Here is a 15,956-nt window from a genome sequence, read left to right as displayed (position 1 = left end):
AATCCAGGAGGCAGCGGGAGGAAGATGGGAAAGCACCAAGTGCAAGCGCTCAGTACACCACCAACTTGCAAAGTCCCGATTTTTTGAGAGGCATCAGACTTTCGGCAGCCTCCACCAGGGAGGCCCAGCCGGTCCCTCTCCGTTACGCTCCCCAGGAGCCTCCGGACCCCTCGGCATACCCGAGAGGAAAGCTCCGGCTGGGGCGGGGCCGGGCCGGCAGGAGGCTGCCCGGGGGAGGCCGCCCGGGGAAGGCTGCCCGGGGGAGGCCGCGGAGCCGCCGGCCGGGGCGCGCCCGGTGCTGCGGAGGCACCTGGGCGGAAGGAGGGGCCGGAGGTGGGGCCAGGTGGGCCCGGCCCGCTCCGCTCCGCACCGCTCCTGCCGCCCCGCTGCCTCCCTCGCAGCGGCGCGGCCCGGAGCCGCTTGGCGGCCGTCCGTTCGCCATGAAGAAGCACCACTCCGTGCAGGGCACCTTCAGCCGCCTCTTCGGCAAGAGGCACGGCGCCGCCGCCGCCACCACCTCGCTCTTCGCCACCAACCCGCCCTGGATCTTCACCCAGGAGGTCACCTCGGACAGCGCGGGCGGCACCGGTCAGTGCCCCTGGAGGGGCGTCCCGGGGGGGGCAGGGAAACGCGTCCCGCAGCCTCCGGGGGGACGGGGAGGGACGGGGGGACGGCGGCGGCCCCGGCCCCGCGAGCTTCGTCCGTCGGGGCGGCGAGGGGAGGCTGCGGGAGGCTCCACCACGGCCGCTGGAGGCCGCCCCCGCGCCCCGACGGTGCGGTGCGGGGAGGTGCGGAGCGGCGCGGTGCGGGGGGTACGGAAAGGTGCGGAGCCCCCGCCTTCCGCAGCGCGTTGTCGGCTCCCGAGCTGCTCCTCGGAGGGCTCCACGCGAGGGGAGCGGAGGCCGGCGTGCCGTCGGGGTTTATTTGCGCTCTCCGTGGGTTTGAGTGCAATGCCGTGCCCTACAGGCTCGTGTAGGAGGGAGCCAAGTTAGCAGCCAGGTAGATAAAAGATAGCCGTCTGTGGACGAAGTTGGGTGGCTGTGAGGTTCCAGCAGGCGCTTCCAAGGCTCCGAAGTGGGAACGAGTGCGGGGCGAAGCGGCGTCCCACTGCCATCGCGAGGCGGTGACACCCCAAAGGGCAGCTGGAGGAGCTGAGATTCATTGAGAACGTGGCGGGGAGTTCCACGCAGCTCTTACACACAAAAGGAAAACTGCTGATTTCTAACTGTCGTAAACCTGAGAAGAACTCAAGCTTCCCTCTGATGTGGTTTGGATTTAAAAAAAAAAAAAAAGAAAAGGGGAAGAAAAAGTCGCTGTGTCTGCTTATTACAAGACTGATTTCCGTGTCTGCAATTGCAGTACAAAGGCATTCCTTTCAGGTGTAGGGAGCTGCTGTGGGGATCAACTTGCAAAGTAAAAGCCAGGAGTCTTTGAAATCAAGTGTAAGTACGAGACATTGAATCACTCCTTAACATCCTCTTGGCGTTTATGCCATTAATCCCATTTATATGGGGTAGTGTGACACACACAGGCTGAGTGACCACGTTTAGCGCAGCGTGTGCTGAGGTGCGTGCTCATGGCGATGAGTGGCGTGCCCACAGCCCGGCGGGCCCAGGGGCAGGTTTTACGGCATCCTCGACTCTTCTATCGTACCCACTGAAGCCTCATCCCAGGCCCTGTCTCTGAATATTTGCCGCATAGTTTCATGCCATTGTTGCTGCCAAAAAGAGTCCACTGTCTGTGCTAATCCCCACCTTAGTTTTTCATACAAAGTAAACAGAAGTTAGGCAATGTGCAATGGGTGTAGGTTTGCATGTCACTGACTCAGAGATTCCTGAATATAGTGACTGATGCCGCCTCCTCGCTGCGAGCTGTGGGTACCCCGGTGTCAGGCAGGCTGCACCTACTCCAGGTGATGCAACCCCGGAGCAGGAAGAAGTTCCACTGCATGTGTTGCAAATTGCTTATTTTATTTCCCATGACCGAGAGGACACAAATATCTTCAGAACAGGCTGAACACCAGAAAGCAGCCAAAGCGCAGTCGGGGCCAGCCGCTTCCGACAGCCTCCGAAGGAAGGTGTGTTTGTTTCCTGTGCCTCTTTCCAGGAAACGAAGCTGGCGGAGCAAGGTCTTGCCGGTGACAGGCTCTCAGCAGGCAAGTCCTGTTTATCTAGCAAAGAAAACACAACTACAAGCACTTCATTTTACTTTAATTAAATGCATTCAGGGTAGAGATGCTTAGTAATCTATGATCAAAGACCTTGTGATCTTTAATCCAGTTTCTCACTGAGTTTACTTACTCAGTGACTTATTTAATAGAAAATTCTTGTTATTTCAAGTGTCTGAACTCTACCTCTGCTCAATGAAGCTGTCTGAATCCAAATTCGCATGTTGCATTGGCCTTATTTCTTGCTGGCTACTTGCTGAATGTGAACCCGAGGGGTTATGCAAAACTAACAATAACAATAATTACTTGCTGGCATCTCGGGGATCCAGGCAGCTTCTCCTTTGCCATTTGGGCCCCTTACAGGCAGGGAGGTTGTAAGCTGTTGGTAGGACTACTATCACCAAAGCACCACGGATTAGTATTTTTTAAGGTGAAGAAAATGCCCCTATTGTAAAGATGCCCTTGTGAGAGAGGTTTAGGATAAGGGGAAAAAAGGAAGTCATGACTGACTGCAAGGACAGCGGCAGGATGATGGATACTGGTGGATGTCTGCCAGGGTAACTTGTGGTGTACTGGATGGGAGAAAGGAAAAGCTCACATGCTTGCTAGGCTAGGTGTTATGTCTCAAGGCTATTCTGGATTCATTCACCCCTCCGGAGCCTGGGGTATCTCATGTCCAGCCCCAGCATGGCCAAGTTCTTCATTTCAGGTGTTTGTACAAGTGCTTTTCTTCTGCAGGGATGCACATAAACATTTGCCCTTCCCTTTTGCCACTAAACTAAGCGAAAAGCTGCATTTCCTTGGAAGCTTCTTGCCTGATCTCTGCTGGTCCACAGAGGGCAGAGACTTAGAGAGAGCTTCTTGTATTCTGATGAGAGGAAGACCCAGAGGCTCTATAACATCTGTTTGAGGGGTTTGAGTTGGTTTTATAGAGAAAAGCCGCCATGCCTTCTGGTCTCCTCTACATGTCTGCAATGCCTGTTCTCTCCATCCTGCTTTAAGGTTATCAAGTCCGAGCAGCACACGCAGCAGTGCCGTGGCAGTCCACGACAGCCGGGGGCTTCCCCTGCCCAAGCAGGGTTGGCAGCGCAGGGGGAGCTCAGGCTGGGCAAGGGGGGCTCAGGCACGCAGCAGGGAGCGGGGGCGCTTGCTGGGCCAGGGCAGCGGGCGGCTGTTGGGACCATCTCAGTCACCGAGGCTGGCAGGGCAGGCAGCTCTGCTCGGACGAGCGCTGCCTGGAGGTTTGGGAGGCTTGGAAACACAGCCCGGCCCCTCTGCCTGTGCGGGGCTTATGCAACCCTCTCTCTTCTGCTCCTCAGCCTTCAATGTCCGTACAGGACTTGACATAAACTATTTCTGTGCTTCACACCTTGGCACGGGAGTTTGAGCACTGTGCTTCCAAATTGCTTAAGGAGGAGAAAAATCTGTTTACTTCTCAGTCAGTGTCTTGGAGTGGAGGGGTTGGCTGTCTGCTGCTGCCTCCTCTCTCTGAAATAACTATTGAAATCTGCTGGGTGGGAACGCTCCGGATGAGTTTTCTCCCTGATCACAGCCATTTTGCACACTTTCCCCCTCCTTTCTCAAACCCTTGTACTGTAATTTGGTCTCCTTGGCTGCGAATTATTTGTGTATCTCCTTCCAGCCAAGGTGGGGTTTATATGCTTCAGTGCTTCTGCTTGTTAATTCATGCTGTTAATCAGACACAAAGAACGTAATTAAAGTAATTTTATGAGCTTTATTCACCGTCAGAAATAAACCGGCCCAAAAGGTGTGGTTGAAGGTAAAAGCACAGGGCTGGGAACCAGGAGGACCTGATAGCTTCCCCTGCTTGTGAGGCCAGGGCTCTGCGACAGCCTTTCTGCCACAGTTTATCCATTCATAGTGGCATTTAATGGAAAGACGCTCACAGCCTTTCTTCGTAGGGCAGGAGTCTAAAAGTGTTGTGGCAAGCATGATCTGTCCTCCAGTGCCAATTGCATCGGAGGCCAGACGAACTGCTCCAGCAGCGTGCAGAAGGATGCTGCGGGCGATGTGATGTCCCCCGCATCCCCCCGTCTGGCATCTCCCTCCCACTGCCCTCGGCACCCATCCTGCTGGCAGCAAAACACACAGGAGGCAGAAAGAAAACTTTCTGGGGGAGCCCCTATGTCCCAGAGGGAGCAGTGAGACATTCTCGTCCACCTGAGTCCCAAGGGACTGTGCCGCTGCCAGCGGGCAGCCAGGCTCCGGCTCACGTCCGCTGTCCCTCCCTGCTGTGCAGGTGGCAGGGTCATGCTGTCGTGATGGGGCTGAGCGAAAAACCCGTAATTAGCTCTGGGCTTTGATGCAGCTGCTCTGCCCACAGGCAGCAGCTCCTGGTTTGGTGTGGGCCGTGGCTCCACTCCTGGCTTTGGCCTCCCCCCAGTACCAGCCGCTGACAAATGAGCCAAAATAAATTCCTACCCATACTTAGAGGCTGTTGTGTTGTCTCTGGACAGCCACGGTCCTGGGGACTGGAGCCCCACCACCCTATAAAGAGCTGATCCGTTTGCTCCTGAAGCGTTCTCCTTCCCCAAACCTAACCTGAGTGGGGAGTGAATTGAATGCTTGTACTGACTTCTGACTCTCCTGAGGTAAATTTAAGTTTTAAGAAATTTAAGTTATTTAAGAAATAAGCCTTTCAGAAGGACTTGGCCTGCCCCGTGCTCTTTCAAGTCCAGCATCGGGAGCTCTGGGAAGGCTCTTGCTGTCACAGGGTGCCAGGGCTGCCCGGCTGGGTCCTGCTCCCCTGGACCTGCCTCCTCCTGTCCTCAGCTCAGCTCCAAACACCCAGATATTCCCCAGTCTGATGTTTCTTGCTGGTTCCTGGGAGCTGAAATAGCAAATCCTTCACAGCGCTTCCTGAAATGAGATGTCGTCCAGCACTGTTTTTCCCTGTTGCCTCGAACGCAATGCTGCTGCTAACAGTCTTCTCTTCCTCTCAGGTGATGTGATCGAAGTGTATTATGGCGATAATCGCTTTGGGACGATGACCGACTCTGGAACAGCAACACTCAAGCCTCGTCCGAGAGTCCGGCCGATGCTGACTTTCTTACCCCTCGTGAGTATCAGGCTTGCTGCTGAGGTTGGTTACAGCAGAGCTCGTAGCTGGTGCCCAGAGCTCGCTGGGCTGGCTGCTTCTCTCACCCTCTACCTGGGGGAAGAAAATAAATGAAAAGCCAAACCACTCTATAATGATGGTGGATACAAGGGATTAATAGGTGATCCAAGTTCAGGATTTGTGTTGGACGTAGGCAAGGTACTTGGGTAAGAGACGTGAGTGTTATCAGACTTGTATTTTCAATTAAAAAAAATCGCTGAGCACATAGGTGATAGAACTGGCTCGCGCTGCAGTTTTTGTAAGCACTACTGGCAGTCTTTCTCTGCATCAGGCATGTTGTTGGATAGAGCGATAGCAGAGCTGTCACGTTTTTGGCATGGGAGTGAGGAGGCGATGCAGCAGGTGTCTGTGGAGAGGCTGATTGCCTGCACCAGCTCCAGATACACTTCATCCTGGTGTGAGACCAGGGAGTGTTGAATGTAAGCACGTAGAAAAGTAACTCTCTGGCTCTGTTGCAATTCCTCTGAATGCAGGGAGACCAAAGCCCCTGGCACAGTTACTCCTAACTGCATGCTCCTTTCTAGGACCCTCAAGTTCTCCATTACTAAACTTTACAGGAAATCTTGTCCAACACACAGAACACCCTCCTGTGTGTCTCCTCTGTCCCGTAGCAAACAGTAGGCACGAATGTCAAATATCACAAGCTCAGCAAACGTGCAAACTGGGGGGTGGGTGAGGTTGCATTTTTTCCGTATTCTGTAAGAAGACCGGCTTCTGCAGAGACCTTGTCGCTCTCCAAAGGCCGACAGGGAGGAAAGATCTGCAAGTATTTGCCAGATGGAGTTAACCCCAAGACAACATCTTCGTGCGTGGCTTATTGAGTTTGCAGTGGTTGAAGTCGTGTACCTGATGAGCTCTGACGGTGAGCATCAAAGCACCTCGAGCGTGCGCCAGAAGGCGAAGGCGGCCGCTGGCAGCGAGCGGGCGATGTGGAGCTCCACCGAGGGCGAGGCTGGGAGTGGGAGCAGGACGGAGGTTTGCTGCCGTGGTTTCTAGGTTTCGCTCTCTGCATCTGAGCAGTTGTGGGCGGCTGTCACACCTGTGTTATCAGGACATGCTCGTGAACCTTTACATGGTTGTTGGACTGTTGTTTTTCCCAGTCTCTGGGTGGGCAAAACAGCTCTGAGCAGAGCTACCAGTGCCCCAGCAGCAGCTGGACATGGAGACCACAGCAGTGAGCACCAATGCAGCTGGACCTGGAGCTGTCTTTAACCCAGCTGAGACACCCCTCCCACTGCCTCCAAAAGCCACAGGTGCTTGCTGCTGGCGTCGATGCTCTGCTGCCAAGCTTTCCTCCTGTGGAACGCACCTTTCTGAAGGTCTTATCTCATGAAGATGACAGGGAAGTGCATGACTGCTCGGAGGTTTTCTGGAGGGAGCAACAGCTAAATCTGAAGTGATAATCACAGGTCACTGAAGACAGTAAAACACTTAAAATCCCTTTGTCTTGACAAGTAAATCCTCTCTGAGCAAGGGATGTTTTCCTTGTACATCCTCATCCTTTTAGAGCAGTCATCACCTACAGCAGCAAATGGGCTGGTCTGCTGTCAGCCAGCTACAATTAGGAGTTCGTGGGGTTGCGCAGGTGTCATTTGGAGGACAATTGTGGGGGTTATACATCAATTTGGGTGCATAATTAGCAAGTTACAGAGGTTATGGGCACAAAGGGGTTGTGCCCTCTGTGATGCCTTCCAAAAGACAACAGCAGGTGAAAGAAATCTTGTGTGTGCTGAGCTGAGTAGGGGTGGTGCGTGAGAAACTCCTGGTATTGCTGACTTCAGTGTGTGACCGTACTGGGACTGGGTTTTGCAGAGCACAACCGGGCTCTGGCATCTGCTCAGAGCTTCCAAATGTTTTACTAGTGGAAATGAATGTGTTTCTGGATCTAACAGCACAAATGGAATAAGTACTCAGGGCTGTCACCCTGGCAGTGGTGTTTGCCTGCAGCCTTCAAAGGCACAGCTGGCCCTTGGGGGGTTCCCCACAATGGCCCTTCTGAGGGTCCCTCTCACCCTGCTCTTTTTCCAAGAGTACCGTGTTTAACTGAAGAAATCAGCAGGTGTAAGCTACGTTTTTTAAGGACCAGTCTGCGTTGGACATTTGCATTATTTCGATTAGGTTCAATTCTGATTTGTCACAGACGCTTCTGCTGCCACGTCCATATTGGCGTTGGGCTGTTGTGCAGCCGCCGGGCTGTTCTCCTGCCTTAACCCCTTCTTCCCATCCAACCCCTCCGTGTTCCCTGGCGAGGGGCAGCTGTGGCACCTGCGTGGTGGGTGTGAGCCAAGGCGATGAGGTGCCTCATCCGTGGGCACCTGGCAGCTCTTCTGCTGCCTGCCCCCAGCAGCGAGCTACCCAGGCAGGCACTAGCTGTCCCTCAGGACAGTGTCCCCTTCCCCTGGGCACAGGACAGCGTCCCCTTTCCCCTTCCCCTGCGGCTTCCTAGGAGCTGCAGGTGAGGGCAGAGCTTTGGCAGCCTAGGGGACTAAATTCCTTTGGTTAACCACCAAATGTCCCAGGCTCTGCTTCAAAACAAAGGGTTTGGAGGTAGCTGTCCGTATTTGGGGAAATGCTTGGCCTTTTTAAGATGTCCAAGATGTAAGGCAGTTATATTTTGGTGCCTTTTTTTTTTTTTTTTTAAAGGAGTGACCTCGAACCCTAGCTCATTTAATGTATGGGAAGCATGGGCTTCCAGGGGAAGTCCATGGGAAGGATTGGGGGAGCTGGGGACGGTAAGGACAGGCAAACTCTTTCACTGAGGGTAAGGGATCTCTTTCACTGAGGGGATCTGTTTCAGGGATTCCTGGTCATCCCAGTGAAAGCTCACCCCCAGCAGGATCCTCAGCACACACAAATCTGATTTGAGCACCACGAACTGGAAATGCAGGTTCCTGCTGCGCCACCCACCAGAGGCAGCAGCCTGCTCTGAATCAGCTGGAGCTTTGCTGAGCTGGTCGCACCCCTAGCAAACATACAAGAGGAAAATAATCTTTCTGGTCATCTCTCAAGACCGGCAGCGTACTGGAGATGCTTTCCATTTTAGAAGCCAGCTTATGACATGAAGATGGGTGTTTTTTGAGATGCTGAGCGTTAGCAACTGCAACAAAAATTTTTAGTGTGAAACAGGCTCGCCCAGTTTTTAGGACCTCATGAAATGACATGTCCAAAACTACTCATCTATGACGTGTGGACTTTGTTTCCTCCAATTTTGCATACATCTCTTCCGTCTGCTGTTCCCTTTCTACTCCTATCCAAATGTATGATGCATACATTGATTTTAATTCAGGTCAAATGAGTGCTCAGACGTTTTTGTTTCTCTGTAAATGAACAGGTATCCTCAGTGTGCTCCGAAGACTGGCAGCAATGAATTTCCACAGCAAGTGGAAACTGCTGGGCTTTTTCTGTGTGGCCTTTGGTATCTCATTGCACTGGACAATTTCATTCTCAGATCTCGAAGTGCCTCTGTTACCCTTTGCCTTCCCTCTGGCTTTCAGCTGGACCCAAGGATCTCTCCCCTGCATTGTCCTGTATGTTAGGAACAGTAAGGAGGTCTTAGATGAGGTTGTAAGGCTCACCTCATTTATTTTGCCACTAACTAACAGACTAGCCCTTATGCTTTAGCAGACCTTGGCTTCTCCACCAACATGAATTTGCCTGATCAGTTGTGCAATCCCGTGAGCTGTGCGTTCCCATTCACTCTCTCCAGGCTGATCTATAACTGGCTCACTCACTTGTGGTTATAGAGGATCTTTGGTAATCTGCAGGGTGCTAGGCTTTGCAACCAAAGCATGCGTATTTTCTTCTTATTTTGCTGTATGTAAGTGGGTGGGGGGGTCCCAGGGCCCTTCTGAAGGAGCTCTGGCTGCTGCTGCTGCTAAAGTCAGCCCTGCCCTAGCAGCTCTCACGTTCCTGAACTTCTTACACCCAGTGCAGTGTGTAATGTTAACGTGCTGCCTGCAGCCTGCTAGCTGGATACACCGAGCTTAACCTTTGATCAAGGAGACTTTGGAATCCTACAGCAATCTCCTGTAAAAATAGTGCTAATACCAGTGAAAGGCAAAGGGCTTGATTATTATCTAGGCTTTTGTGTACAGAAAACCAGTGTACAGACGTGGTGCAGACTGACTGTAGGATGTTTCCTTTGCACAATGGGCTGTTAACAGCTAATGCAAACAGCTGCCTGGGGTGAGGAGCAGTGCAACAGGGCTGGCCCGGCGAGGCGAGGACGGAGCCAACGCTGAACGGTGTGTCCCTGACTGCTGCCCAGGGGCCTGGGAGCTCCTGATATTTCCTCGCTATGGTCTCTCCCAATGCTGGTATGTGAAAGGCCGGTCAACTGCTTCGGTCACTTACGTCTGTGCTGACAGCCTGATTCAGCATCAGTTTGTGTTTTGGACGTGGGTGTGTTAGTGTATGTTTCGTGAGCAACTCCAATCCCTCTGCAGAGCAATCTCAGCAGTGAGTCACTGGAGGAAGGAGGAGAGGCTTTCTGCTTTTGGCAGGTGTATGAGGCAGGAGCCCTGGTCAGCACTCTAGGTGAGTCAACATGCCTTGAATATCTCACAGTGGGTGGTTATAATTATCTAAACTGCCCTAGCTGTAAGCACCCTCACAAATGTGTAGGCTGCTAAATTGCATGGTCCTATACCAGCTAAATGCACTGCTGAATTTTCAGCCTGAATGCTAAGGGAGTAATTGAGAGTGAAACAAACCACACAAGTAGCAGTTTTCCCCAGACTGTTCAGATATGCTGGTGCCAGAGTTTCCCAAAAACCTGGAAGCCTTTCTGCAACTTCAGTGACTGTGGTGTGTACGTGACTGTGGCAGAGGCTGTCAGTGCTTGCTGGAGAGTAATACCCACAAAACCAGTAGGAGCTATTAAAATTGGCTTGGTCTGTGAATGGTGAGAAACTAATCCTGCTGATCCCACTCTGTGGAGCTCTAAGCTTGGATGTGAAACAGCCATCCTCCTATACGGCCTGTCTGTACCTGACTAGTGTGGGGAATTGTGTCCCTGTGGCTTGCGCAACCTTGATTGCTTTCCTTGTCCCCTTAAACGGTGTCAACAGCAGCTATTGCAGTACCTCCATGTCTAGGAAATGGCACTGCATCCCATCAGGCTCCTGTTTGCTTAGATGAATTACCAGCTATGCAGCCTACTGCCCTTTGTTCTAATACCCTGGGCATAAAACTAACAGCTCCGTTTTCTCAACTATTGCAGAATGCCCAGGAATCCCATGGGGTGGCTGTGCCAACGCCGTCAGTGCCAGAAGACTTTGAAGAAAAAGCAGCTCTTGGTAAGGGATTTTCTCTGTTAAGTGAAGACATGTTCAGCAATGCCCTGCCCTTGGGCTCGGGGGATCCTATGAAGGAAGCGTGCATGTACCACTCTCTGGAGCAGACAGTCTGGTCATGAGATTTTTAATGCTAAAATCAAGCCTGCTATTAATAACTTTTTGAAGTTCTTGGAAATGAATTCATTTCTAAGGGGTGAGGCATAGTGGCTGTTACAGTTGAGCAAGCTTTAGACAGCTGTTGAGCAAAATAAACCGGCTTCCTAGGAGGATGGCTGGCCAGAGGCGATTCTGGGCTTCGCAGTGCTGACGGAGAAGGTGTTCATGCCACCATGCTCTTGCTCTTCCTTGCAGGCCCTGGCTCCCAGATCAATGGGAACTACCGAATGTACAGTTCAGTGGGGGACCTGCGCCCGCAGGCTCTTGACGGGGATGAGCTGGATGAAGACATCCCTCCGCCACCATCAGTACCCCCACCACCCCCTCCAACAGCATGGGCCCCCACGCCACCGCCTCCAGCCTCACCAGCCCTACAGCCGCCTGAAATGCGGCCGCCTTCACCACCACTGCCACCACCTGAGACAGTGCCGCCACCTCCTGCCATGGCACCTCCACCACCCCCAGCCTCCACCCTGTCCTCCCCTGGCACGCTGGCCCCTCCGGACTTCATCCCGCCGGCCCCACCGCTCTCCAAGGCCCCTGTGCTCTTCACCAACGGCATCTCCAAGTGGAAGTCTGAGACTGTGCTGAACACGAGGCAGGCGGATGCCGAGGGACCACTCCACACCACTGAGGCGCAGGTGCCAGCTGCCCCCAGCCCGAAGGAGAGCCTGCAGCCCCCCAAGCAGTGCCCCGAGCCCCATCTCACCTTCCCCAGGTCCTTCAAGGTGCCCCCTCCAGCCCCAGCCCGGTCCTCCTCCATCCCCGTGCAGGAGAACCAGCCCACCCATCAGGAGCCCTTCACCAGGCAGACCCATGCCCGGCCTCCCCTCCCGCCATGCTTTACCATAAGACCTGCGGCCAAGGCTCACGTGGGAGAAGCCAAGGAAAGAAATCCCCCGCTGAGACAGCCCATCACCAAGCTGGCCGTGCCGGCCCCTCCACCGCTGAGCCCCAAGCCAGGTCCAGGGATCGTTGGCCGGTCCCCGCTGCCCAGCTCAGAGTCAGAGAAGAGTCCCCAGCCAAAAACCACCAACAAAGACTCTCCTCTGAAACCCGAAGTTCTCACTGCAAATGACCTGGAGCTGCCTCCTCCGGATTACCCGACCTCTGAGGATAGCTGGAAGGATGCCGGCAACCTGAGCAGGCTGCAGCATGAGCTCTCGGCCCTGCTGCACTCCCCCAGGAGGGAGGAGAGGCAGCCGGAGGTGCCAGCAGCTCCCCGGCCCGCAGACGGCAGCACCAACCATGCTGGCAACCATGTGCCTGGCCCCAACGGGTCCCAGCTCACCGGGCCTCCCAGGAAGGCTTCGCCATTACCCACAGGAGGGGAGACTGAGAGGAAGGAGGGGCCCGGCAGCCCCCCCAGTGAGGCACAACCAGCTCCCGAGAGCAACCCGGCCGTGCAGACCCACAGTGTGATGAAAATCAGGAACGAGCTGGAAGCGGTGTTCTCCCTGAAGAAAGAAAGAAAGCCTGCCCTGGGGCTCACTGGCCAGAAGCAGGGCCCCGAGAATGGCAGCAGCACCCCACGTTTGCGGCCGAGCCCCTCTGACCCGGGTGATGCAGTGCTGCCAAAACCAGCCCCGAGCCTGCTCCCAGCCCCAGTGGTGGCTGCTGCTGTTGCAGAGGAGACGACAAGGCAGGAGGAACATCCCGTTCCTGTCACCCCTGCTGCTAACAAAGCCATGGAGAGCTCGACCACTGCTCCCCAGTCCCCTGACAGCAGTGTGAGCGCCCCAGGCCCGCCTCAGAAGCCAGAGGAGGAGCCCCCTGCTCCCGCTGCCCCATCGCCCCCCATTTCCCCAGCACCGCACCCTGGTGCTGCCATCTTCCAGTACAAAGTGCACCGGGCCGGGGCTGGCTCGGCCGAGCCTCCCTGCCCCACAAACTCATCCGGCAGCTCCCCGGGAGCCTCGGGCCCGGGGGAGGAGGAGGTGCTGATCCACCCCGTGACGGGTGAGCGGGTGGAGCGGGGCTCCCCCATGGCACTGCTGCTGGCGGCCCGGCAGCGTGCGCAGCGGGGCCGGCCGGGCAGCGAGGTGGGGGGCCCACCGCGGGCAAAGCCACCCCCCAAACTCGGCAGTGCCGCGTCGGACACCACCTCCACCACCAGCTTCTACCGCCACGAGTCCAGGCCCTACTCCTTCACTGTGGTGCCCCGGCCTCTGTCAGGGACAGGACAGAGCAAGCTGCCATCCTTCTCCAGTTCCTCGGAGCAGGGATGGGTGGCGGGCGAGGGGCAGCCCCCCGGGCACCAGCGGGCCACTGCCTCCAGCCTGCTGCGGGGCCTCCTGGAGTCGGGTCAGCCAAAACGCCCCGAGCCCCCCAGCTCTGCCATGCCCAGGGAGGACGAGGAGGAGGAGAAGAACGGGGAGATGACACTGGACTACGCCATCATCCCGCCACCCCCTGAGTTCAGCAACGAGGCAGATGAGGCTGACAGGATCCCCCAGAGCCAGGAGGGGAACCGCAAGTGCCCCAGCTTCCCCGACTGCAGCCGGGGCTCGGAGGCACCACGGTACTTCAGGTGGCCCGGCTACGGCCGTGGCTACAACTACGGGAACAGACAGGATCCCTTGGAGCAGAGCAGGAGGAACAGCGACCTGACACCCCACTATCCAGATTACAGTGGCTCTGCTGGTTACTTCGGCCGTGGTCCAAACAGCCGCCCACTCATCAAAAAGCGGCTCTACGTCTCTGAGCCTGAACGCTCCTACCCCAGAGCAGCTGCCCGGGGCGCGGGCGCGCTCTCATCCTATGGCCCTGGGGCATACAGCTCCTCGGCTGGGGAGGGGGCCCGCCGCCTGGGCTCTGCCCACCGGAATGGCCCCGCCAGCACGCAGGGCAGGCGGACATCCATCGATTCGGCTGGGAAAGCCGGGCCGTACAGCAGTGCTGACACCAAGTACAAGGCGCAGAATGGGGATTTCTCGGCAGCCGGCAGGTACGTGCCTCCCTGAGCTGACCTCCCGTTGGTGCTTGGAGGGCTTGCATGGTGCAGCTGGGCAGCATGGGTCGTTGTAACAGCCCTGGACCAGGACCAAAGGATGGCTTTGGTCTTGCGCCAGGGCTGTTATAAAGACCCTAGAGAAATTGGCATGAAAGCACCACCTGGGGTCATCCACCACAAGCAGTGGAGAAAAGAGCTTTGCAAGTGGCTCTTGCTCCACCAGCTCTGCAGTGGGGATGTAATGGCAGCACAGTGGCCATGCTGATCACAGGCTGGGGCCAGCACCTCACTGCCACACTTGTCCCTACAAACACAGACGTGGGCGAGGGGCTACTGGGGGGCTCCTTGCAGGGGAGAACGAAAGTTTTCCTGCTCTGATAGAAAAGCACTGCTATTTGGAATAAAGATACGGGATTTCCTTGGCTTTCAGTGACTTTCCCTGTTGTCTTCCCTCCAGACCTGCCCACGGCAGCTCACAGTACAGCGGACCCACCAACACCTTCACAGTCAGACCCGGGACACGGCAGCCTATCTCCTATGCCTACCAGAGTGGTCACCGATAGGCTTGTCCATGGGGCTGCTCTGCCACCTTCGTCCTTCAGCCGGGAAGAGATGAAGAGGTGCCTCAGTGGCTCACCTTCTCCCTTGGCACCAGAAACAGTCCCAACCCAGCCAGCAAATGCACTGCTTGAAACTACTGAGGGTGAAGGTGGAGAGCAAATCTTGGACTTGAACTCTTCTCAAAAGACTGTCATGGAGAGTAGTTACTACAGAGGACCAGCTGCTGTTCGTGAGCAAATGTGTTTTTCCTTCTCTTCCCACTCCCCCAGTATTATTTTCAAAATTGCAGCTTGATTGATAGGTCTTCTAAGAAAGTGAAAGAGCCTAAAGAGCCTTAGTTCTCTTTAAAGAGCATCACCACTGGAGAGACTGTTTTCAGTTTTGTTTTTTTTTAATTGGTTTAAATGCAACATGCTTGGGAGCGGGGAGAAAACAACCGGGAGATATACATAATGGAAGCAAGCTGGTGTGTATCTAAATCTAGGGGAATTAAAATAAGAACGTGAGGTCAATTGGATAGAAATAGTTTAGGATGACTAGATCACCACCCCCCTCAATAGCCTTAAGCAAATCAATTATGCCGATGCCTTAAAAACAGCTTGGTGCCTTAAAAACAGCTCGTGGCTCTCTGTGCCTATCCCCAGGAGCTGGGGTCGGCAGCTCCACAAAGGTCTGAGCCCCCTTCCCCTGGGTGTGACCACAGGGGTCAGCAGCTTTGGGAGTGTGGGGCCTTGCTTTCCTGTTCCTTTTGGTCACTGCAAGTGTTTCTGTTGCTAATTAGTCATCGTGGAAGGCTGAGAGGCCAGACTGGATGGCTGTAAAGCACTCTGGCAATACAAGACATTCAGCAATTCTTCTTTTCCTTTGTCAGAGGTGGTGGGTATTAGTGACTCAACAGAATGGTACTGATGGGGCTTTCTTCCAGGATTATTTTGCCGCGTAATACCCACTATAAACCCCACCTCTAAAAGCTAAGCCACTTAGTTCTTATAAACTGAGGCTTGGCTTTGTTTGATTTAGGGGACTGATAAGCTAAATTTTGGTAGTTGTAAAGTATTTGACACTCCTGGGTGTGAAATGTCTCCAGTGACATACCTGAGGGACCTGTCTCCAGCTATTTCCATTAGCACATTGTGAACACTTGTCTGGGTGTTGAGTGTGTGTGCAAGCCTGTCTCTGCTTCTGCCAGTGCGGATCTGTCTGAAGGAGCTAGCGATGGCCATGCTGTGCCATGGGATAGAATAGTCTGAAAGAGGATATCTTATGCTTTAGAGAGCAATGCACTCTCACTGTAACTGACCAAGTTTTCAATAGCTAACCTCCGGAACTTAGGAACAAATACAATCTTCCTCATAGGTAAACTTGCTGAAAATCACTGTAAGATAGGTGTAAAAAACTTGTAGAGAGTATTTTCTAATCACTGACAAACTAAAAGCACTTTGAGACATTAGTCTACTTTTATTGAAAGCACTTTCTATTCTCAATATTATACAGTATCATTAGTTCCACTCAAACTTATCTTGCATTGTGTTGCAAGCAGATTTTGCTCTACAATTTGACTCAAAACTCAGTGATATATTTTCCCTCAGTGCAATTTTCAAAACAGTTACCTTCATTAATGTCACGTTGTTGACATTTGTTTTATGTTATTCCCAACTCTACCTAATAATTTAACAGCTGTTT

General features: G+C 54.2%; 1 protein-coding gene across 1 annotated transcript; it reads left to right on the top strand.

The window, feature by feature from the left end:
* The first annotated feature begins 440 nt into the window (after nt 1-440).
* Nucleotides 441-14,275, top strand: C24H6orf132 (chromosome 24 C6orf132 homolog). The gene is made up of 5 exons (XM_035561617.1): nt 441-588; nt 5,131-5,246; nt 10,528-10,603; nt 10,955-13,706; nt 14,170-14,275. Exons 1-5 carry the CDS (start codon nt 441-443, stop codon nt 14,273-14,275), a joined length of 3,198 nt encoding a protein of 1,065 aa, XP_035417510.1.
* The last annotated feature ends 1,681 nt before the right edge of the window (nt 14,276-15,956 follow it).

This window comes from Cygnus atratus, chromosome 24, assembly GCF_013377495.2.
Source record: "Cygnus atratus isolate AKBS03 ecotype Queensland, Australia chromosome 24, CAtr_DNAZoo_HiC_assembly, whole genome shotgun sequence".
Taxonomy (NCBI): domain Eukaryota; kingdom Metazoa; phylum Chordata; class Aves; order Anseriformes; family Anatidae; genus Cygnus; species Cygnus atratus.
Note: the sequence above shows the minus strand (reverse complement) of the source record. Positions and strands in the feature narration are given on the sequence as shown.

What these genes read in the sequence shown, in the direction of transcription:
- C24H6orf132 (XM_035561617.1), top strand. Translation starts at nt 441, where the DNA reads ATGAAGAAGCACCACTCCGTGCAGGGCACCTTCAGCCGCCTCTTCGGC. An exon ending in GGACAGCGCGGGCGGCACCG is followed by an intron (nt 589 to 5,130) that starts GTCAGTGCCCCT and finishes TCTTCCTCTCAG; the next exon opens with GTGATGTGATCGAAGTGTAT. An exon ending in GATTTCTCGGCAGCCGGCAG is followed by an intron (nt 13,707 to 14,169) that starts GTACGTGCCTCC and finishes TCTTCCCTCCAG; the next exon opens with ACCTGCCCACGGCAGCTCAC.